Below are 24,219 nucleotides of genomic sequence, written 5' to 3'. Positions count from 1 at the left end.
ACTTCCACATAGCCATTAATATAGTAGTGATTTGACTTAGGTTGGGGAGTGCCTTAAAAAAACAAACATACAAGTGTTTTCCACGATGAAAATAAACCGTATTCATTATTTTTTAAATCCCCCAAAATGCAAGAAGAAAAACAGCACTGTAATTCCACCACCTAAATATAATCATTTTAATATTTCTATATGCTCCTCACAGTCTTGTTTCTTTTTAAAAACTATTTAGCAATTACTATTTTGCGTCCTGTTTTTTTCACTTACCATCACAACATAATTTCCCCCATTTTTCAAAGACATGCAGAATACGTTAAATTTCGTGGTGGGATCATTTTTCAACTCCCTTACAGGACAACTGAATGTGCATCTCTGCACAAAATGTTTAGCCGACGAAACTTTCAAAACATGTTCCAGAACCAGGTAACTCGGCCAACGTTGAAGTTTCAGGCACAGGACTCCTATTTCAGCCTACCGCCCCTATTCCCACCCCTCCTCAACCTGGGCCACAAACGCCACCGTCACTTTTCCAGCTCCCACAGCCTCCGTAGACACGGCCTCCGTAGACACGTGGTGACGTCACGCTAGTCGTGACGTTGCTGGTTTCCCTGGTGACGGTTGCTGGGGCAGCGCGTGCTGGCGTGGGGAAGAGGAGACAGAGCTGCTCCGGCCTTGCAAGTGAGGAGCGGAGTGACGGCTGTAAGTGCTGGGAAGGGCGGAAGGTCCTAGGCTGAAGCCCGGGGAGCCAGCAACTGCTGGGGGTGGGGGTGGGGGGTGCTGGACCTGGGTGGGAGCGCACAAGCTCGCCCCGGCATCCTTCCCTGCCGCTGCCCGGTGCCCACTGCCTGCCTGGCGAGCGAGGTCTCGCCCCACTTCATTCTGTCAGTCTCCATGTACAGCTTCCTCGCCTCTCCAAACAGAGACTTAGATTCCGTGTGTTTACAGGAGTTAGTGAGGTGCAGAGAGGGATCTGCTGCCCAAAGTCACACAGTAGGCGCCATGGTCGGAACTCCGACCCAGGTCCGTCGGACCAGCACCCTCTTCTGGTTATCCTCTACAGAGCCCTGCTGCGCCCACTGAGAGGTGGAGCGGGAACTAAGCGACTTGGTATCCACTTCCCTCGCATTCCCGATTCAGGGCCAGCCCCCATGGACCGAAACCCAGACGAGCGAGTCCCCTCAAAGCGGGACTCCGCCGGGCGAACCAGACCTGTGCGCCCCACCCCAAACCCATCCCTACGTTGATGCGGGTCCTGACAGGCGACTAGTAGATGCACAGGGGTCTCAATTGGGAATCTCTTGAGCTTCTCCTCTCCACCCCCAGGACCCCAGGCTGTTGCTCGGAATACTCTAGGAGAACATAATAAAAAAGAGAGAGAAGGAAGAGGGAGGCTGGTGGAGGCAGAGCGGCTCGTGCCTGCGAGATGCCTTAGCCCTTCCTTCCTGGTGTCTGTTCCCAGTGCTCAAGTGCCTCTGGGACCTTTGCTTTGCTACAGGAGTAGCCTAGTGGGTAGGTGCCATTCTCCCCATCCTTTGGCTCCAAATCTTTCCTGAGCCAAAAGTTCCTTCCATGCAGACTTAGCTTTAACTTAAAAAAAAAAAATTAATAAATAGGCTTTATTTCTTAGAGAACTTTTAGATTTACAGAAACATTGAACAAAAAATACAGAGTTCCTATATTTGCCTCTGTTTCCCCATTATTACCATCATGCACTGCTGTGATACATTGTTACTACCTCTAAAACTATGTCGTTATTAACTTTAAAAGTCTATAGTTTATGTTAGGGGCTGTGTGAATGTGTGCGTTGTACAGTTCTGTGGGTCTTGCCAAATGCATAATATCAAGTATCCACCATTAAAGTATCTTACAGAAGAGTTTCATTGTCCTAAAAACCCATTGTTCTCCACTGTTCATCCTTCCCTCCCCTCTCCCCAAACACTGGCAGCCACTGATCTTTTTACTTCTCTGTAGTTTTGCCTTTTCCAGAATGTCATATAGTTGGAGTCATACAGAATGTAGCCTTTTCAGACTGGCTTCTTCACTTGGAAATATACATTTAACTTTCCTTCATGCTTTTTCATGGCTTGATAGCTCATTTCTTTTCATCACTAAACAATATTCCCTTGTATGGTTGGACCAATTTTTTTTTTATCTTTTCACATACAGAAGGATATCTCAGTTGCTTCTCATTTTAGGTAATTATGCATAAAGTTGCTATAAATATTCACTTACAGGTTTTTGTGTAGACATAACTTTTCAACACATTTGGGTTAATATGATTGTTGGATCATTTGGTAAGAATATGGTTAGCTTCGCAAGAAACTGCCATTCTGTGTTCCAAAGTGGCTGTACCATTTTGCATTCCCACTAGCAATGAATAAAATTTCCTGTTGCTTCAAATCCTTGTCAGCATTTGGTGTTGTCAGTATTTTGGATTTTAGCCATTCTAGTAGGTGTGTAGTAGTATCTCATTGTTGTTTTATTTATTTTTTTTTAAAGATTTTATTTATTTATTTGACAGAGAGAGATCACAAGTAGGCAGAGAGGCAGGCAGAGAGAGAGAGGAGGAAGCAGGCTCCCTGCTGAGCAGAGAGCCTGATGCGGGGCTCGATCCCAGGACCCTGAGATCATGACTTGAGCCGAAGGCAGCGGCCCAACGCACTGAGCCACCCAGGCGCCCCTCATTGTTGTTTTATTTAGCAAGTCCTAACTACATATGATGTTGAACATCTTTTCATATGCTTATTTGCCATCTTATATATCTTCTTTGGTGAGATGTGTATTCAGATCTTCTGCTCACTTATTTGGGTTGTTTTCATATTGTTAAGTTTTAAGACTTCTTTTGCATATTTTGCATGCAGTCCTTTATCAGATATGTGTTCTGCAGTCAAAGTTTTCTTCCAGACTGTGGCTAGTCTTTTCATTCTCTTAACAGTGTCTTTTGAAGAGCAGAAGTTTTTAATTTTAAAGAAGTCCAACTTACCAGTTTTTTCTTTCATGGATCATGCTTTTGGTATTGTATCTTAAAACTCACTCCTAAACCCAAAGCCATCTAGATTTTTTCCCTATATTGTCTTCAAATAGTTTTACAGTTTTTCATTTTACATTTATATCTATGATCCATTTTGAGTTAATTTTGTGAAAGGTGTGAAGTCTGTATCTAGATTCATTTTGTTGTATGTGATATCCAGTTGTTCCAGCACCATTTGTCAAAAAGACTATTGAATTGCCTTTGCTTCTTTTCAAAGATCAGTAGACTCCTTTTGTGGGGATCTATTTCTGGGCTCTCTTAGTTCCATTCCATTGATCTGTTTGTTTTTTCCCCGATACCACACTGTTTTAATTTCTGTAGCTTTATAGGAAGTCTTAAAGTTGGGTAGCATCAGTCCTCCAATTTCGTTCTTTTTCTTCAAAATTGTATTGGCTATTCTAGGTCTTATGACTTTTCGTATAAACTTTAGAATCAGTTTGTTATTATCCACAAAGTAACTTGATGGGATTTTGATTGGGATTGTGTTGAAACTATAGATCAAGTTAGGAAGAACCGACAACTTTTTTTGTTTGTTTTGTTTATTTGGGGGAAGAAGTGACATCTTAACAGTAGTGAAATCTTCCTGTCCATGATCATGGAATATTTATTTAATTCTTCTTTGATTTCTTTCATCCGAGTTTTATAGGTTTCCTCATACAGATCTTTTACATATCTTGTTAGATGTATACTAAAGTATTTCCATTTTTATGTGACTGCAAATGGTGTTACATTTAAATTTCAGTTTCTAGTTGTTCTTTGCTGGCATATAGGAAAACAATTGACTGTTGTTTACAAAACTTGTGTCCTCAACCTTGCTATAGTTGCTTTTTATTTTTATTTTTTTAAAGATTTTATTTATTTATTTGACAGAGAGAGCGATCCTAAGTAGGCAGAGATGCAGGCAGAGGGGGAGGGGGAAAGTAGGCTCCCTGCTGTGCAGAGACCCCCCCCCCCATGTGGGGCCTGATGTGGAGCTCAATCCCAGGACCCAGAGATCATGACCTGAGCCAAAGGCAGAGGCTTAAACCACTGAGCCACACAGGCACCCCTATAGTAGCACTTTAGTTCCAGGATTTCTTTTTTGTTCTTTTTGTTGATTCTTTGGGATTTTCTACATACACAGTCATGTCATCTGAGAACAAGAAAGTTTTATTTTTTTTCTTTCCAGTCTTTTTCTCTCCCACTGCCAGAAGCAGGATTGGATTTTCCTCTGATTTTCACAGTGAGAATCTGGTAGGAAAATCTGGGGCTAAAAATCATTAAAGTATGAGGGCACCCAAAGAACTAGACCCCTTGGAGTTTTAAAACTGCAAGCTAGTCCACACCTAGCCCCCAACAATTACTCAATTACAGGTTAGTGTGTCTACTGATATTGACTCTAGCTGTAGACTTCTGCTCCTAGTAAGCTGATTCTTTGTATTCACCTGACTCTCCAGTTTTCTGGGAGCAATTTGTCCTATGACCTCAACTGTCTAATGATTCTGAGCTCCACTGATTTCCAGTTGTTGATTTTTAGATTTTTTCTTATTGTGAGGATAGAAATGATAGCTTCTAAACTCTTTATATGTCAGAAGTTCTGTTCAGCTTTAACTTTTAAAACTCTCTGCACCTCCACTTCCACTCCTTAAGTCCAGAACAAGTAACAAGACCCTGGCTATGCCCCAGAGCACCACATGTAGAAGGCACAGTATTATTAAGATGGATTTTTAAAGATAATGCTTGTCTAAGCACTTGTTATCATTACTTATGAATAGCATGTTCACAGATACAGCTGGTTACCAAAGATGGTGGGACTAAGAAAAGCCTAATTAGTCATTTTTCCAGAAATACTGAGCACCTAAATGTGTGCTAAATTCTGTTGCAGGTCTGAAAGACAGTAATGAAGATGTGCTATGTCAGGTAGCTTATGTGCTAGTTAAAGAACATAGATGATAAACAGGTAAAATGTTCTGTGTATCAGACTTTAAAAAGCATGATGGAGAAAAATAAACATGGGTAGGGAAGAGGGAGTTCAGGGGCTGGAAGCAGGAGAAGGGAATACAGAACTAGGTAGGGTGGGCAAGGAAGGCTCCCTGAGAACATGCCCTTTGAGTAAATACCTATCTACCTGTCTGGCAGTGGGAGAGGAAAAGTAACCATTACAGGTTGGAAAGGAAGAAATAAAATGATCCTGTTCCCAGACAACCTGATTGTCTGTGTAGAAAATGCCTAAGAATCAATAACAACGAGTACCTTGGAAAGAACATTACAGCAGAGGAACAGCCAGCAGAAGAGTCTGTGAATTTGATGTGTCCTTGATAATGAAAGATGGGCTGGCAGAGGAACCAGATTACACAAGGCCCTATTTTTATGCTGAGGTGGGCATGATCTGACTTATGTATTAACAGCGTCAGTGTTGAGAAGAGACCATGGGGTTGGGGGCAAGGGCAGATGTAAGGACAGAAATTAGGAGGCTATAGCAGGGATCAGGAGGTAGCAAGTGCTTGGGTTCTGGGTATATTCTGAATGTAGACCAAGAGAATTTGCTGATGAATTAGATGTGCAAGGGGAGTAGAGGCCTCTGGTCATTAGAGGCCTTGCCATTTTTCACTCTGCCACAGGGCCTCCACACATGCTGTCCCTCTGCCCCAAATGCTCTTCCTCTGCTTAGCTCTTACTCATACTTCAGGTCTCACTCCCTCAGGACTGCTCTCCTAAATTCTCCAGACTATGTCAGACTCCCTGATGGAGAGGCTCAACCCTATGTCTCTCAGAGCATCCCAGTGACCATTTTATGCTTTTTTTTAATGGGATCATTGGACCGATGTCCGTCTCCTCCTCCAAACTACAAGCTCCATATGAAGAGATCTATCCATAGCTCTCTGTGCAATGCCAGTACACATTTGCTGAGTGATCTTTCAACCACATTCTCCAGGACCAAATGAAATCAACTTGAATGTCTTCGGTGCTATTTGCTCTAAGGGCAAAACAGCTGCTGGGCTTCCTTTATTCACTCGTGGCACACATGTCAACTTAGCACCGCTGCGTACCCATGCTGGCTTATACTGCAGAGACAAGATTTAGAGATGAATATAACATTTTCCACCTTGAGAGTATGTGGAAGGTGACAGGAAGTCTTTCATTCTTTCATCTTGACTCCCCAAAATACAAAGCACAGGCATATCTTTGCTCTTGTTCTTAATGTATACCAACCACATGGTCATGAACTAGTCAGGAATCAGGTGGGGCTAAAGGGTGTTTTAAAAAAATCTAGCTTTAGCATTATTGTTATTTGCTTTTATAAATTACGAGTTTTCCTTTCTGCTTCCTGGGAATCAGCATCCCTACTGAGATCTGTGTTGTCTTTTGTCAAGGGTCTACCTTGATTTGTAATTAAGTTGTTTAGGAAGAGTGGAAGAATGTGGTCTGGGGCCCATCTCAGGAGGTCCCTGGCATCCACCCTTCAGTGACCCCTAACTGCAGCCTCCTGACCTGATCAGCCCACCTGCCTCTTTTTTGCTCAGACTCACCCATCTGTCGCCGTATCTACCTAGTAGTATCTGCTCACTTCTATCTGTTCCTGGCTATCTCTTTTTCCTCCATTTTCCCCTTCCTTCTCTCTCAGCTCCTTCCCAGACTCCTGCTCACCTTCTCCCCACTGGATTTTGTCCGCCTCCCAATCTTGGGCTCCTGAGGCTCCAGCTCAGGCTGCCCTTCTGAGCCACACACCCACCCAGCATCTCCATGTGGAAAGCCTAGGGAGTCTCAAATTCAGCAGTGCCTAGCAACAGGCTTGCCTGCAACTTGGAAAACTCTTTTGCCCAGGCCCACCATCTCCCCAGCCACTTAAACCCAAACCCTCTAGATTCTCCTCTCCTTCTAGGCTGCATCCTTGTTTCCTATCTCTTCTATTTGCCACCATTCCTGTTCCCCATTCTCCATCACCACAGCCATAGCCTTGTTTCAGGACCATGTTCCTTTCTGGAAACATCCTCCCAGCTAGGCCCCTTTGCCTCCAGCTTCACAAAATGCAAGTGTGATCCTGTCTGCATGCTCTGAACATCCCCAACATCCTCAGGATGAAGTTCAGCGTTCTTAGTTAGGCCAGATAAGGCCTTCTTTCCAGTCCCTCCCCAAACCTCTGCCCTGCCCTCCGGCCGTCCTGAGTCTTTCTCAGTTCCCCACACTCATCACATTCTCTCTGCAAATGCTCTTCTGACAGGACAGCCCTCTGTCCCCCATCCCCCAACTCCAGCACCCCCTTTTCCCCACCCTAAGCCAGTTTCTTTAGTGCTCAGCTTCAGGCTGTTGGGGGTGCTCTCCCCTGCAGGTCTCCCTAGCCCCTCAGACTGTTTACCTCCCCTCATTCTCAGGCCTACCTCATTGTTAGATTCACATGGGAAACTGTAAAAATAGATGTAAAAAAGAAAAAAAAAACCACAAATAAAATAAAAAATAAGTGAAAACACACAGAAGCCTAGGCCACAGCCCAGGTCAACGAAATCCAAATCTCCACTGGTTGCCAGCAGAGCACAGAGCAGGTGCCAGTGGCCTGGGGGCTGATGTAGACCAAAGGGCCCTGTCTGTCTGCGGTGTTGTCTGTCTCCCACAGGCTTGGCCGGGGTGAGGACACCCCATTTCATAGGAGGAGAAAGTTAATAAGAGCTAAACTGTCAAAAAAAATTAAAAAAGCTAAATTATCAGGAGAGTTTCTGGGCCAGGCACTATTAATACTTGCCACACATCCTCTCGTTTACTCCATGAGTGAACAGCCACTCTGTGAAGTATACAATGACCCTCCCCCCATTTTACAGATGGGAAAACTGAAGCACAGAGATTAATTTGCCCAGGTAACAGTATGCATCTAGGAAGTACCTGTTCCCCAGTGACTTCAAGTGCACATCAAGAACAGAAGAAAAGGCTTTTCAAGTCACTCCTTGTTCATGTATTTACTCAGTCAGTCATTTTTAAGTTTTTGTTAAAAACTCATAGCTGCCCAATGTTACATTAGTTTCAGGTGTATGATAGAGTGATTGGACAGGTCTATATGTTGTGCTGTGCTCACCACAATAAACGTGGCCACCATCTGTCACCATACGATGCTATTACAGTATCATTGACTATTTTCCCTTTGCTGTACCTTTCATTCCGTGACTTACTCATTCCATAACTGGAAGTCTCCCCTTCACCCATTTGGCCCATCTCCCACACCCTCCTCTCTGGCAACCACTTTTGTTTATTTTCTGTCATGCATTCATTTTTTCCCCTTCATCCTTGAGCACCTGCTACATTCTTTCAATGACAATTCTATAAATAACCAAAAGCCCATGCTTGGTGAGATGCTGAGAATTAAAAAATTAAGACCACTGCCCTTAGAGGTCCTCTTAGTAAAAGGAAGGAATAGAAACAAAATCATAGATAATTATAATACATTGAAGTATGTTTAGTGATTAAGGGACACTCAGGGGATTCTAGGAGTCCACAGTGTGCCCCCAGGGGAATCCTAAAAGCTAAAGAGTAAAGGGGGAAAAACCTGGGGAGGAAGGCATCCCAGGAAGGTAGAGAGGCTGAAGCAAGGCTCTGTGATGCCTCTAGGCTTGAGCATTAGGAAGAGTCACAAACGCAGACATCTGCTGGGGCTGATGGGAAGTGAAAGTGGTTGAATCCAGCAGGTGTAAGAGAAAGAACAGCATTTCCGAGCAGTGACACCAGGCGGCTGATGTGCCGGCTGCAGCATCTTGGGGTGGTCTGGATGGTGTTGAGTGGGAAGAGCATAGCCTGCCCAGAGGGCACTCCTTCTGCCCAGTCGCTGCTATTCATGCTGGGCTATGGACCCAGCATGGCCAGACCTGTAAACTTTTTAAAAAGAAGCTGGAAATCTGGCTTTAATTGAAATCTGAAGATCTTTGAATATTTGCAACAAATTCAGTTAAATAAAAGTTAAATAAAAATGTGGGGTGGATGGCACCCTCGGGCCAGCCAGAGTACCCTCCATGAGTCCTGGCAGGGTCTTGGAGAGGTAGGAGCCATGTAGATCTGGTTTTAGAAAGGTCCTAAATGGCCATATGTGGTATAGATTAGAGGTACCGAGACAAGACCCGGAGCTAAGGTGGGAAGTAGGCAGCCAGAGAGATGGGGAGGCACTAGGAGGATGCTGGGGCGAGCAGGCTGAAGATAAGGTGCAGAAGAGGTGACCTTGTGAGGTGAAGGAGTAGCTGTGGAGGCTTCCCCAGCCATGTCATGGAGCTGAGGCACTGCAGGCCCAGCAGCCATGGGAGGCTTTCTGTTGATAGGTCACAAGCATCACTGTGAGGGACAGGAAGCATTTAGGTGTGGGGCAAGTGGGGAGGAAGGGAGTCTCCAAGAGAAATCACCAGGAAGGGAGAAATAAAATATTTTTTCCTGCCAATGAATAGCTAACAAAGTATCTTCATACAAACACCCACACACACCCCACCCCCGCTTTGCATTCGCTCCTCCCAGCACATCTGTGGCCTCCCTGTCATCTCATGCTTCTTGAAGAAGAGATCTTAAGATCCGAAGAGGTCTAGAAACACTCTGGGCTCACACAGAGCCAAGTTCACTCTGAACCCTTGGTGCCGTATCAGCTTGGGCCAGGCGACTGGTACAGTAGCCCAGACCAGCATGTCTGACACCCAGGCAGCACCCTGACCTGTGACTTCAGAATCCCTGGGTGTGGGACCCAGGCACCAGGATCCTTAAAGCTTCCCAAGAGTTTCCAGTGTTCAGCAGGGGTGGGAACTACTGCTTTATATGCTAGGCACAGCCTCCAAGTTGCTCTTGACCCAAAATGATTATTAATAGCTCTCCCTTTCACTCTTCAAGGTGACCCAATTTGGAAAATGAAGTATATGATTGTTCCCTCTTACAATCTACGGAAATAGGGAATCACAGGATAAACTTATTTTTAAACTCTTGGGTTATATTTTCAAATAATAGGCTCAGAAGGGTTTTCTTCAATCTCTGAACACTTTTTCAAGTAAAATTCTCCTAAATTGGGTTGGCAAGCTAAGGTCTCACAGTCCCAATCCAGCCTACTGCCTGTTTTTGCAATAAAGTTTTATCGGAACACAGCCACACCGACTCATTTCTGGCTTATCTAGTGCTACTTTCTGCTACAATGGCAGAACACAGTACTTACAACAAAAACCATGTGGCCCACAAAGCCTAAAATGTTTACTGTCTGGCCCTTTACAGAAAAAGTCTGATTTTCCTGTTTGTAACATTGAGTCCGGTTGTTAAGTTACATTATATCTCTGGGTGTCCCGAAAGATGGGTCGGGAAATGGAATGACTAAGGTCAACCATGCAGGCAATCAGCCATACCTATGTGACTGACCCCCAATAAAAACCCTTTTGTTTGTTTGTCTGCTTATTTAATAAAGTGTGAGTGGAGACTTATCTAGGGCTGTCACACATTCACCAGAGGTGTCCAGGGGGTCCTGTAGTTTGAGGGTCCCCAAGACTAACCTCAGTTTCCACAATTTGATAGAAGCATTCTCAGAACTCAAAAAAGCTGTTATACAGTAAATTATGACAAAAAGGTGCAGATTAGAATCAGCAAAGGAGAAAGGCACATTGGGCAGAGCCCAGGAGACATGAAACACAAGGTTCCAGTTGTCCTCTCCCAGTGGAGTCTCAGGAACAGTGCTTGCTTCTCCCAACAACACGCATGGAGCGTTGCCAGCCAGAACAGCTCACCCAAGCCTTGGGGTCCCAGGTTCTTACTGTGGGTCAGTCACATAGGCATGGCTGACTGCCTGCATGGCCTGACCTTAGTCATTGAATTTCCCACCCCTGTAGAGGTCAAGCTGATACATGGCGTGGCCTAAGGCCCCCATCATAAAAATCACATCGTTAGCTAGCACAGAGCATCTGCAGTGGCCCAAGTCACCCAGGTCAAGAAGGGCATTGTTGTCAGGAAGGACTTAGAGATTAGCTTCTAGGAGCAGGTCAAGGGTCAAACCTTTCTTTGCAATGGGCTGGGTGTGGACAGCCCAGAAGGATGAATTAATTCTTTACTGCACAGTTCCTTTTATGAGCGAAGCTACCTGGTAAGGAATTCCAAGGTGGCACCGGTGCCTCTTTTACTGCACTAGGCTCAAGGTCAGACTGCAGGCCCAGTCCTCAGCACGTCCCAGCCACCCGGGCCACACTAACACAGCCCCATGCCTAGTCTCCACTCCAGACTCATTCGATGGAACCTCCAGGGCTGGGGCCTGGACATCACTACTTACAGATCCTATCCCTAGAGATTCGATACTGAGACAGGTTTAAGAATCCCTTGGTATAGGCTCTGGGACCACCTCTATGGACAGGGTGGAGATAAGCCCAGTGGAGAGGTGTAGATGCTGGGAACATATTCTTCCTGGAGGGCCAGGAAGTGCTATCTATGCTGGGCCTGGGGAAACCAGCAAGGTTTAAGTCAGGGGAGGGGGAGATGTAGAGAGAGGAGGAAGGGCACACTAGAGAGGACAATAGGCTGGAAGGAGAGACAGAAGCTTAAGCCCCCAAAGCCTTTAATGCCACTGGACTTGGTTTTGTGGCTAATGGGCATCTAATGAGGCTCTTTGGTGCTGGGCATGTCAGGCTCAGAGCTGTGCTTTAAAGAAAGCAGTCCCTTGGCCAATGCAGGCTTGACTCTAAGTGAAGTGGGAAGAGGGAGAGGACAACCAGGGCAGGGGGGACCCCCTGAGCAGTCCTGGGAACAGAACCATCCATTATTGGTTCACCAAATACTCACTTCATACCTGCTACACACCAAGCCGCATTCTAGGCACCGAGGACCCAACAGTGAACATCACACAGGGCCTGCCATTGTTGGGCTGGCAGACAGCCCAACAACCAACAAACATACAGCATGTCAAGGGAAGCTAAGTGCTATGGAGGAAGATACCAAAGGGTAAGGAGCATGGAAAGTGAGAGTAAGAAAGGTTTCTACAAGAGTAGAGTACAGAGACCTCTCTGATAAGGTAACATTTGAGAGAAGTGAGTCAAGTAGTTGTTGGCTGAAGGGAGGTGGTGGGAGAACATTCCAGAGAGAGAGAACCGCAAGTGCAAAGGCCCTGAGGTGGCTGTGAGCATGACAGTGAGAGTACTATCAGTGGAGCTAGAAATATGGGGGCGGATGTAAAGACATTTATGGAGAACCCATAAGATTTATGAGTAATTGTATGGTGGGCAAATGGTGTGACTTAGGTTGGCTTAAGGCAGGGGTGCTTAACACTTGTCTACACTTTAAAATCGGGTGTGGACCATTTAAAAATTCCAGTGTCAGTGGTCTATTATTCTGTTTATCTGAAGTTCAAAAGTGACAAAACTACCCAGAATGTATAAGGAACTCTGACCACTCAATAATAAATAGAATATATATAGATATATTATAATATATAATATTATAATATATATTATAATAATAGAATATATATATATATTTAGGTGCAGTTTTAAATAGAATGCATATATAAATGTATATATATAGAATATATATTCTATATATATATACACACACACATATCCCAAAAGAAGATATGCAAATGGCCAGTAAGCCCATGAGAAGATGCTCATATAATTTGACATCATGGAAATGCAAATTGAAGGCACACTGAGATATTACCACATACCCACTAGAATGACTAAAATTGAAACCAACCATACTAAATGCTGACAAGGCTGTGGAGCAACTGGAACTCTCATACACTGCTGGTGGGAATGAAAAATATTATAGTCACTCTGAGCCTGACATGCCCAATATAACAATTGAGCAGTTTCTTATAAAGCTAACATAACTTTACCATATAATCTGACATTTCTACTTCAATGTATTTACCCAAAGGAAATAAAAGAAATATGTTCACACAAAGACTTTCTTATATATGAATGTTCATAGCAGCTTTATTCATTTTAGCTGACAATGGAAACAGTTTGGTGTCCAATAACAGGTGAGTGTGTGAACGAACTGTGATATATCTACACAGTGGGGTACTACGCAACCATAAATAGGGATGAGCCAATGACACATATGCAACAACATGGATGAGTCTTTAGAAGATAGTACTAAGCACACACACACACACACACACACACACAAACAGCAAAACAAAACACAGAACAAAACAAAAACAAACCACAGACTACCTACCATATGATTCCAATTACATGAAATTCTAGAAAAGGCAAAACCATGAGTGACCAAAAGCAGATCAGAGTTTGCCTGGGGTTGGGACTGGCAGGGAGACTGACTGCAAAGGGGCACAAAGGATCTTTTCTGATGTGAAAGAAATGTTATACAGCGATGGTAGTGGTGATTTACACAAGCATATGTATTTGTCAAGACTCAATTGCACACCTAAAATGGAATATTTTAGTAGCAATGAATTATACTTCAATAGAGCTAATTGAAAAGAAAACTCATCTTTAATGGCAGAGGTCAGAATAGTGGTTATCTGGGGAAGGGGGCGCTCCTGACTGGAGAGGGCACAAGATAGCCTGCTGGGGGACAGGAAGTACCCGATACCCTGATCTGGGTGGCCACCGTAAGGATGTATACTTATGTTAAGACTCATTGAATGTAGATTCAGGATTTATGCACTTTACCCTGTGTAAACTATACTTAAAATTTAAAAAGTAATGGTGTCTGGACCTCACTCCTAGAAATTGGGATTTAATTGGTCCAAGAATGTTGTGCCTAAGCTTTGCTATATTTTAGGGGCCCCTAGGAGAGCCGAAAATCCAGCCAGAGCTGAGAGCCACCATTTTTAGAGACAGGAAGGAGCACAGTGTTGAGTCTCAAGGCTGGGGCATAGTCTGACACCATTCCTGGTCTGGTGGCACATTCAGGGCTGGGGAGGATGCTCAGCTCAGCTTTGGCTTTCAGGGGATTTGAGGTGAGGGTGGGTCTTCTGAGCTTCTATATGGACACACACAAGGCTGAGCAGGGTCCTCCAGACTTGGAGACTGTAGACAGAGAGGTGTGCTGAGTACTGTCATGAAATGTGTACTTGCGGGGGTTTGCTGCTTTTCCTACTCCTAGGGCTAGATGGCAGCAGATGAAGGCACACAGGACACCTTACGCCTCCAGTTCAAGGCCATGCAGGAGATGCAGCACAAAAGGTTACAAAAGCAGATGGAGAAACAGAAGGAAAAGGAATTGAGCCTTGAAATCAAAGTCGATGACCAAAAAGAGTCCTTCAAGATCTCCGATGGCCTCAACCTTCTCCAAGCTGGGGAGCAAAACCCAAAATACAGCTTTGAGCAGAGGTAAATGCAAATGTGAACTCTCCCAGGAACACGGGAGGGAGAGGGAGAGAGGGGGTAAACTGATCACAGACCACTAATTAGGTTGATTAGATGTATGTTTCTAAGTTGAGCCACAGATGTCTGATAGATCTGTGCTCCTGTGGATATAATTTGGTATGAACTGTGTTTAAAAATCATTTAAAGTCAAATGGAAAATTGGAAGCTCATCATGGTGTAGTTTATTCACTTGAATTTTCTTATTCAGTCTCTCTTTCATGAAAATCGTGTTTGGGTTTCTGAGGAGCTGGTTGGCTAACTGTCATGGTTCATAAAAGATCATTGTTCCAAACTCTCATCTGGGATCGTTCTCCTATGCCAATTCCCTCTCCTGACACATACAATCCATAAACATACCTGCATAAAAAAGCTCTTGATTCATTCCTTGGTTCTTTGCAGTGAAAAGGTTGAAAGGAGTCCAGAATCTTTTCATTTTGCTCCAAATTCAGCAATATCACAGATGCATATTGATTTATTCTTGCTATTAGAAACTGAAGGCTATGTTGATACAAGATTCTCTGCAAGTTAAAAAAAAAGAAAGAAAGAAAAGAAAAAGAAACCGTAATGGTTGTTGAGTTGTCTCTTTGCTTCTGGTTTGGCCCAGCATCTCTCTTCTCCGTTTTCAGATTCTACCTTTTATGATTTCTCAATTTTCAAAATATTATGCTAAAAAATGCTAATTGGGAAAAACATACAGGTTGTTCATTAATTGAAAAAGTTTCTATGGCTATTAGCTCTAAGTTAACTCCAGACCTACTTCCCAATGATCTTTCCCCAAATCGGAGAAGCTGGAATTGGTGCAGACTTGAGCCATTGGTAGAATAACAACACTAATGATAACACCAGGGGCCCCTGGGCAGCACAGTCAGTTAAACAACCAACTTTTGATTTCAGCTCAGTCTTGCTTTAGGGGTCATGAGGCCATGAGTTCAAGCCCTGCATTGGGCTCCATACTGGATATGGAGCCTACTTTACTTTATTTTATTTTATTTATTTTTTAAAAGATTTTATTTATTTATTAGACAGAGAGAGACACACCGAGAGAGGGAACACAAGCAGGGGCAGAGGGAGAGGGAGAAGCAGGCTCACCGCTGAGCAGAGCCCGATGTAGGGCTCAATCCCAGAACCCTGAGCAGAAGGTAGAGGTTCAACTCCACTGAGCCATGCAGGCCCCCATCGTACAGGCCTGTTCTTACCGCCACCTAGTGTCCGGCCGGATACAGCACACCTGCGCGGCAGAGACCTGACTCCCGCCCATTGCTCCCAGTTAATTCTGCCTTTCCCTTGTAGGATGCTTGAAGATGAGGTTGCACACCTTCGAGAGCAGCTCAGGGAGACGGTGGATGAAAATGGGCGATTGTACAAGCTGCTGAAGGAAAGGGACTTTGAAATCAAACATCTCAAAAAGAAAATAGAAGAGGACAGATTTGCCTTCACAGGTAGCCACAGCATGGCTGTGAAAATCCACCCCCCCACCCCAGAAGTCCCCGTAGCTGGCTCAGCAGCCACCGTGGAGCACCCCTGGGCAGGGCAAACAGCAGGTTGCAGAGGGCAGGTGCTCGAGAGAGTGCGAGGGCCAGCTGCGGTCAGGCTTGTCCAGATGAGGGTAGGAAATGAAGCAGCGAGTGGAGGAAGAGAGCAGGCCTCGGGGGCCAGTGTGCCAGGAAATGGGAGTGCGAGAACAGCGGGAACAGTCAGCAGGCTTTCCGGGCAGTGCTGGTGGCCCATCTAGGACTCACAACAGGTGCTCTCCATAGGTGCTCGCTGCATGTCAGTGGGCTAGTGGGGTCCATTCTGAGCCACCCAGGGGCCCCTGGAGTTGGTGGAGACTTAAGCAATCACGAAAGCATTGTGTTTGACTCAGACATTGTTTTTGGATGTGAAAAAATCCCAGTGGAAGTAGGCATTTTCCCCACAGCATGTGCTGCCCCAGAAAAGTGGATGGGACAGGGAAGGTAGCTGTTCTGAGGGGATTTCCTATGACCCTGGAGGGTCTAGAGTGGGGCTTGCCTTCAGGTGGGGCTGGACTTTGGCTCTGTTGGTAGGGACGTTGGCCTGTGGTCCTGGAGTTGACCTTAGCTCTGTGGGTGTGGGCTGGACATTGGCTCTGTGGTTATAAGCTAGACCTTGGCCCTGCATTATCTGGTGGGGACCTTGGCCCTGACTGTCCTCTATTCCATCTATACCCATTGAGCAATTCCCAGGTAGCTGACTAAACCAGAAAGTTGGTATAACCTATCACAGATAACAACGGGCCTCTGCTACCATCTGCCAGGGCGTCCCTCCCTGCCTCCAAGAGCCAGTCTCTTTAAGTGTGGGTGCATGCAAAGCACCAGTACTGAATGAAAAAGCAAAGGGAATTTGGTATCGTAAAGGCCCTGGGTAGCCCATTGTGTCTCCCTCCATTCTTTGGGCCTCTTCTGTCTAAAACAAAAGCCACACTGAGGAGAAGGAGTTGTGAGACATAGAAACACACCCAGCCTGGCTCGAGCTCAGATGTGAAGGGGCAACTTGCCCTTGGACAGAGCTCTAGAGAAGCTCGTAAGCTGTAGGGGGGAAGCACAAGATGCTTCCTCACCCTGGGAGACTGGGGATCTGGGGGCCCTTCCCTCTTGCCCAGCCTGTTCCATGCTCTCTCTTTGTCGCCTCTGCCCACTTGCTCATGGCCTCCTCTGATTCCCAGCCCTAATACTTCTCAAGACCGCTTGAATCCAGTCCTTGCTGTGCAGTTCCCATTTCTGATTTCCAACATCAAGTCTGGAAGAGAAAAGTCTGATGGGCCTGGCGCATGTTTTTAGACCAGGCCACAAGGGATGGGCTGCTGACAGCTGACGGACTGGTTTTCTTTTAGCTGGATCTTTGGTTGCTTTAATTCTGTTTTTTTTTTTTTTAACTCTTTCTTTGTATGAGTTTTTAGTGATTGCTCAGGTAAGCACACAATATGTATCTTTTCACAGTCTACTTAGAATTAGTATTTTGCCACTTCAAGCAGAATGAAGAAACGACCACCCTATCGATCCCTTTGCCCTCCCCTGTAAGAATGCAGCTTTATACATATTGTATCTCTATATATTGAAAATCCCAACAAACAGTGTTATAATATTTGCTCTTAACCATTACACATAAAAAGCTTAAGGAGACACAAATAGCCTATTATATTTACCCATATATTTAGCATTTTTATGCTTGTCCATTCATTGCTGTCCCCTTACCATGCAGTTGAAGCTTCAAGAGTAGGGTTTAGGAAAACGGAAAAAAAAATTTTTTTTTCTTATTTTCTCTGAGTCCCCCTTCCTGCCCTTTATACTAGAAAGGGCCTAGTAGGAACACCTGGGTGGCTCAGTCAGTTTAGCATCTGCCTTTGGCCCGGGGCCTGATCTCAGGGTCCTGGGATCAAGTCCCCACATAAGGCTTCCTGCTCAGCAGGGAGTCTGCTTCTCCCTCTCCCTCTGCCTGTCTGCCCAGCTTGTACATTTTCTCTCTGAAATAAGTAAAAATCTTTTAAAAAAAAATAGACTAGAGAGGGTCTCTCTTGGACCTCTTCATGATCTCTAGTTCTGGGATTTTTGAGTCCTGGAAGGAAAACATAACCCAGAAAACTCGCTGCTGGGCCACGTGTACTTCTAGGTCTGGCTGCCATCCCCATGTTCTAAACCCTTTCTCTTGAAGCATCCCCGGCCTCTTCAGGAGATGGGAGATGGCCAAGGGCAGCCACTCCTAGTTGCCCTACTCGGTGCCAGGCCCAGGCCATCAGCGGCAAGCCTGGGCTGAATCGCCTTGAAAGCCATCTGGCATGCTTGTTTACCTTCCACCAGTTGTCACTCTCAGGCTGTTCTGAGGCTTGTGACAATCATATTAAAAAGCAGGCTTAGAAAGGTGCCTCTGCCAGTTACGCATTGCTAGAGCATCAGCAGCGTTCAGAGAACTTGCAGACCATCTGACCAGACCTGCCGTTGCCCAGCTGGGCTGGGGCTCTCAGGCTGTCAAGTCAGTCAGTAGCCAGGCCAGGCAAGCTCCCATTGCCCGCCATCAGCACAGCACCACATTTTTCAACTTCCCACATTCCCATCCTTCCGGCTACCTCTTCCCCAGCCTCCTGCCCTTGCCCACTGTGTTCCAGCTACTCTGCACTGCCTGATGGTCCTCAGATACTCCAAACATATTCCTGCCTCTGGACCTTTGCACTCGCTGTGTCCTCTACTTAGAATACTTTTCCTAGTTGAGAACACTCTTCTTTATGGCTTGACCCCTTGCTTCATTATTCATCCAGGTCTCTGTTCACATGGATCTCCTTGGACGTGCCTTTCCTGACCACTCCATCTAAAATAGCATCACCCGGGACGCCTGGGTGGCTCAGTGGGCTAAACCGCTGCCTTCGGCTCAGGTCATGATCCAAGGGGTCCTGGGATTGAGTCCCACATCGGGCTCCTTGCTCAGCGAGGAGCCTGCTTCTCTCTCTGCCACTGCCTGCCTCTCTGCCTGCTTGTGTGTACTCGCTTGCTCTCTCTCTCTCTCTCTGGCAAATAAATAAAAAATCTTTTAAAAAAATAAATAAAATAGTGTCACCCATCCCTCTCACCCTCTTGCCCAGCTTCCCTTTATTTCATAGCCCATGGTTCTCCTGGACATTGGAATATATATTTATTTGTTTTTTATTATCTTTCTCCCCAGCTAGAATGTAAACTCCATAAGTCTTTCTAATTCACCATTAAATCCCTAGTACAGAGAGTGCCCAATACTTGATGAAACCCAGAAAATATTTACAAATGGATGCATGCGTTTGTACTGGCAAGGTATCACCACAAAACTGTGTGCAAGAAACCAGCACATAATGTCAGCAGCATTCAGCAAGAAGCATGGATTGAGCTCAAACATCTGGGGTTAATTGGGGCTCAGCAGATGTAGGCCAGGCCTGGCTAGGGCGGTTCAGCTTTGTTCCACGTGTCTCTTCTTCTTCCTGGGACCAGTCAGCTGGTCTGGCTGTGTTCTTGTGGACACAGTACAAGCAAAAAGAGGGGGAATTAACTGCCCAAGTCCTGTTCAAGCCTCTACCTGTGCCTTATCTGCTAACAACCCATTGGCCAAACAAGTCATTGGCTGAGCCAGAGTCAGGCAAGCATAGAAGGGTCGAGGGGGTACACCCTATTGGCTGGAGGGCACGGCAGAGTAATAGAGCCTAGAGTGTGGATATGTAACCCTGTAATTGAGGAGAACATGAAGAATTGGGGCAATAAACTTACATCCCATAGAAGTAAAATGTATACTTTTCTGAGCAGTTGCATTTCTACTCATTGAAGTTGGGTTTCAGAGTTCCCAGGTACATGGTCACTTGCCTGAGCCTCTGCCCTTCCATGAGTGTTCTAGCTTTTAAAACCCCGGGGCCACTGGTAGTGTGCCATGAGTTCGATGTGTAGGCCTGTGTGTGTTTCACTGACCTCTCTGCTTTCCTTTATTGTAGGAACAGCTGGTGTGGCCGGGGATGCGATTGCCACCAAGATTGTGGAGCTGTCCAAAAAGAACCGGGTGCTGACAGCAGAGTCGGAGGGGGCAAAAACCAGAGTGAAGCAGCTGGGCAATCGTGTCCGGGAGCTGGAGCGGGAAGTGAGGGGCCTTGGTCATTTTCTTGCCTCCAGAGGGGACTCCCAGGACCCTGGTCTACTCCTCCAGAGAGGGAGCCACATGTAGATGCTTTGGGTCCTTCTGAAGGGTTGGTGGGTCAGTGTTTACAAAGAGTTCCTCAGTCTTTGTCTTGTCCGGAGAGGGGAGGGAAGTGTGTCTAGAAGCAAGGGGGGACACAGGACACAGGGAGGCAGCCATCAGAGTGGTTAGGACTCGGATCTGGAGCCTGACCACCTGGGTGTGAATCTCAGTTTCATCACTAACCTGCTTTGTGACTTCCAGTAGGTTATAAACACACTGTGCCTCAGTTTCCTCCATCTGACACATAATAGTACTAACAGTACTAACTTTAAGGTTTTTCTGACCATTAGGAGATGTAACAGTGTAAAACGTTTCAACCTGTGCCTGGCAGGTAACAAGCACTAGGAAAACATTTATACCTAAATTAACAGGGATCCTTGCGAGTATGCAGCACTCCAGCAGCTGGTCTCACTTTTGCCCATCTTCCTCTTTCTGCTGCCTCCTCCCCTCCCACTGCTAATCACAGACCCCCCTCCAGTTTTGCAAGGACACAGCCCAAGCAGTTCATGGTACCTTTGGAGCTGGGATGGAATCCACGTGCTAGAGAAAACCTATGCAGCTCCCTTATATGGCTTATATTAATACTAATTAACTTAACAATAATATGACTACATTATATTAGGGGGCTTTTTTGAGTCACACAGCACACACTGGTGCCTCATTGTGACCCAAGTTCTGTGATCCCCCACAGTCCTCCTTAGTTGCTATATGCTGCCACTGAATTAGAACTTCGTTATTCTGTAACAAACGGTCTGAGAACCACCTCAAGCTCTGTGCCAGTCCCTGTGAGGGGAGCAGAATAGGCATGGGCCTTGCCCTCCTCAGAGGCAGACCCAGCACCGAGGGTCCCTTAGAGGAGGGATGCACACAGGGGGTCCCTGGAGGGTGGGAAGGGGCCACACCGGCAAAGGTGTGGGATGTCCCCTCAGGCTCCCGTGCAGAGGGCTCAGCAGGCGCCAAGGCCCTGAGTGGGGAAAAAGGTCTGAGAGGAAACCCAGGTGGCCAAGAGTAGAGGAAGAGGAGGTCAGAGGGGTGGGAGGGCAGGCCACCCCCAGCCTTGTTAGACGTGGTCTGGTCTTTGGGTGAACAACCGGGAAAGCTTTAAAGGGGCTGTTTGAAGCTCTGGGCTTGGCTCGAGGCCCTGAGCCAGTGGGGCAGTTTCTTAGCATCTCTGACCCTGTCTTCCTGTCTACCACGTGAAGTCCATTATCCCTTTACACTGTGCCTCCCAGATTATGGACGGAGCTCCAGGATATGGACCACGGCTGCAGTATTGAGTGTGAAGCTGTTAGTGAATTCTAGTGTGTGACTGGGGAGTGGGCCAGAGGATCCATTAAACCCTCTCCCATTGCAGAGCTGTTTGTAGGATGAGTACTTCTGTGAATGGTCCTAAAGTGAGCTGAAAGGTGAACCAGTGAGATCCAGTAACCACACACCCGGCGGTGACATGGAGCACCACACTCAGGCCTCACAGTTGCCAAACAGAATCCAATATTAAGTGCAAGTTTTGTTTTGTAGCTGCAGGCAGCCCTGGCCAAACTACCAGCCACAGTGGCCACCGACGGGGGAGCCAAGGCGTCGAGGGCTCAGATGGGCGACAGAGCCTTGGTATGAATTCTTTTCTGTGCTGGGGAGTCTGTGAGGCAGTGATGGGCCTAGGCCTCCTGTCCTCTGTGGGAGTGTAGGCATCTCCGTCTGGGTCCACCCCACTGAGCCAATGCCCACCAGTGAAAAGCATCATCAGCATGGCCATCAGGGAACAGTAACCAAGTCTGTGGCCTGAGGACAGGAATGTCCACAGTGGAGGCTAGTGAAGGTCTAACTGATTCAGTCCCCAGAGAGGGAGAATAGGAAGGGCCCGAGGACCCTGGAAACCTAGAATTTCAAGACCAGCAGGGAAGGCCTCGTCCAAATGGCCTCCCACTCTCAGCTGTATCCTTTGTAGCATCCTCACTGGGGAGACATCCAGCCGCTTACTTACCCCAGGACAGGGAGCACACTACTGCCCAATTGAGCCCTACTGGGGATGAGGGGACATTTCATATTCTGAGAAGTCTTCCCTTTTTGGAGCTCTAAATCTACAAAGTTGGGGTGCCTGTTGGGAATGGTGGCTTGTTCCCCAGATTCCATTCTACTCAGCCAGTGAGTAGGGCCTGGAACCCAGGCAATGGGAATTGCGGCTCCATGAAAGGAAGGCAGTGTCACTGTAGGCTCCAGGAAGGGGCGTGGAGCCCATGCCAGATAATAAGGAACCTCAGAGTCTTTAGAACAACCCAGAAGGCCTCCCAGTGGTGTTCTTGGGGATACAAGGAGTCAAACCTTAGGACTCCCTGTTCAGTGCTCCTTTTCCAGCTCCACCTCCCTTTGCCTACAACTCAGGGTCAAGCCACCGCTTGCCTCTCTTGGGGAGAATTCAGCTTTCAGTCTATAGTGATAGGCCCCCAGAGTTCCCATGGGGGGAATCTAGGGGGGTGAAGGCTAGTCTTGGGTAACTCTGTGTCATTGCTGGAGAGGTGATAGAGGGGCTCTGCCCTTGGCAGGGGCTGTTCTGTAGAGCTTCTCCTGGTTACAGGGGACATTGCTAAGCGGCTCCCAGTTTATCCAAAACATTGAGTGTTGCCACGTCCCTGATGAGGCCGCCATTGATGGAAGGATGCTCGTTCAGTCACTTGTTGGGCGTGATAGGTTTTTCTGAGCCCTGTGACACAGGGAATCCAAGACAGGGCCTCTTCCACAGGGGAGCCCAGGAAGGGAGACGAGTAGCCACACCAAAGGAGGCGGGGACAGGGCCTCCAAAAGAGCCCCAGGGCCTCAGAACACACCCTCCCTGTGAGGCTGCCAGGAGGTGGGCTGGAGAAAGGGGTCCTGGGGTGGGCCTTGCTGCAGAAGGGGGAAGGTGGGGGAGGGCCCTCCAACAGGAGCGGTACAGGCCAAGGCTGAGAGGCTGGGGAGCACTTAGTATTCCTATTCTGTTTGCTAGCTGGGTGTTGGCTGGACAGTGTTTTGCTGCAGCCCTGGGCCCACAAGGGGAAAGGGGAATGTAAGCCACACAAGGCTAGGGTGGGGTCACCCACGGAGGGCGGCCTTGACTGACCGGCAGCTGGAGCTGGAGCTCTCAGCTTTGCTCAGTGGCCGCGGGGAGTCTGGCAGGCTTCTGACAGAAGAGGGGGTGATGGGCGGCAAGCCTCCGTTCAGCCGTACCCTGTGTTTTCCAGGGCACCTTCTGGTCAGAGAGAGAACCAAAGCAGCGTGCACCCTCACTTCCTCGTTCAGGGTAGCCCAAGCCTGAACCATACTTCAGAGGTCTACGCGGGGGCCAAAGCGCATTCCAGAGTGGAGCTGAATGGCCTGGTGGTGGGCGCAGGGCTCCCCGAGGCTGAGCTGCGAGAGCACTGGCATCATCTGTTCCCCCAGCACTGCGTTGCACTTACTCCCAAACAGAAAATAGCCCAGGGAAGGGGAGGATTTGGCCCCACTCAAGGTCCCCCACAAAGCCTGTGGAATTTCGCTCTGAGCTGAGGCAGCTCTGAGATGGCAGTGATGTGGGGTTGGCCCAGCTGTCCAGGAGGGGAGGACAGGCCTTGGCAGAGCAGAGGGGAGAAGGCTGCCACACACGTGGGCCCAAACGTCCCTAGGACACTGGCTAGCCCCTTTGCCAGCTACCCCAGGCCAGGCCAGGCCCCCCAGCATTGCCCTCTGACAGAATCTGTTTTAGACAGCATACTTCATGTGCCTCCTGTCCCAACACTCACAGGCCTCCTGGGCCCTGGGGTTAATATAGATGACGAGACCAGGCTCAGAGAGGGGAGTCATGGCCTGCGTTCTAGGTCTGCCCGCAATGCGTGCTCTCCCTGTGCTCTGAGCAGGATCACAGTCATCACATGGGGCGCTCACAAACACAGCTCCTGCACCATGGCCTGTCAGGGCCAGCAGGCCTAGTGGTACCAAAGGCCCCTTAGGCAGGCAGCAGGGGGACAGGCATCCAACAGCAGGGAGCAGGAATGGCAAGCAGCAGTCAGATACGGGGGCGGGGTGGGGGAGGACACACACACACACCCCTTATTTTTATTTTTTATTTATTTATTTTTTAAGATTTTATTTATTTATGTGACACAGAGAGAGATCACAAGTAGGCAGAGAGGCAGGCAGAGACAGAGAGGGGGAAGCAGGCTCTCCGCCTAGCAGAGAGCCCAATGC

At 47.1% G+C, this 24,219-nt stretch overlaps 1 protein-coding gene across 1 annotated transcript in view; it reads left to right on the top strand.

Moving 5' to 3' along the window:
- The first annotated feature begins 618 nt into the window (after window positions 1-618).
- Window positions 619-24,219, top strand: part of CCDC13 (coiled-coil domain containing 13) — a 52,072-nt gene continuing 28,471 nt past the window's right edge. Inside the window, 5 exon segments of the mRNA XM_044254837.1 lie at window positions 619-696; window positions 14,060-14,286; window positions 15,613-15,761; window positions 19,781-19,923; window positions 21,541-21,630. Coding sequence (XP_044110772.1) covers window positions 14,066-14,286; window positions 15,613-15,761; window positions 19,781-19,923; window positions 21,541-21,630 — 603 coding nt within the window. The 5' untranslated portion in view covers window positions 619-696; window positions 14,060-14,065.

The sequence above is a fragment of the Neovison vison genome, chromosome 6 (assembly GCF_020171115.1).
Source record: "Neovison vison isolate M4711 chromosome 6, ASM_NN_V1, whole genome shotgun sequence".
Taxonomy (NCBI): domain Eukaryota; kingdom Metazoa; phylum Chordata; class Mammalia; order Carnivora; family Mustelidae; genus Neogale; species Neogale vison.
This window is presented reverse-complemented; position numbering and strand designations above follow the sequence as displayed.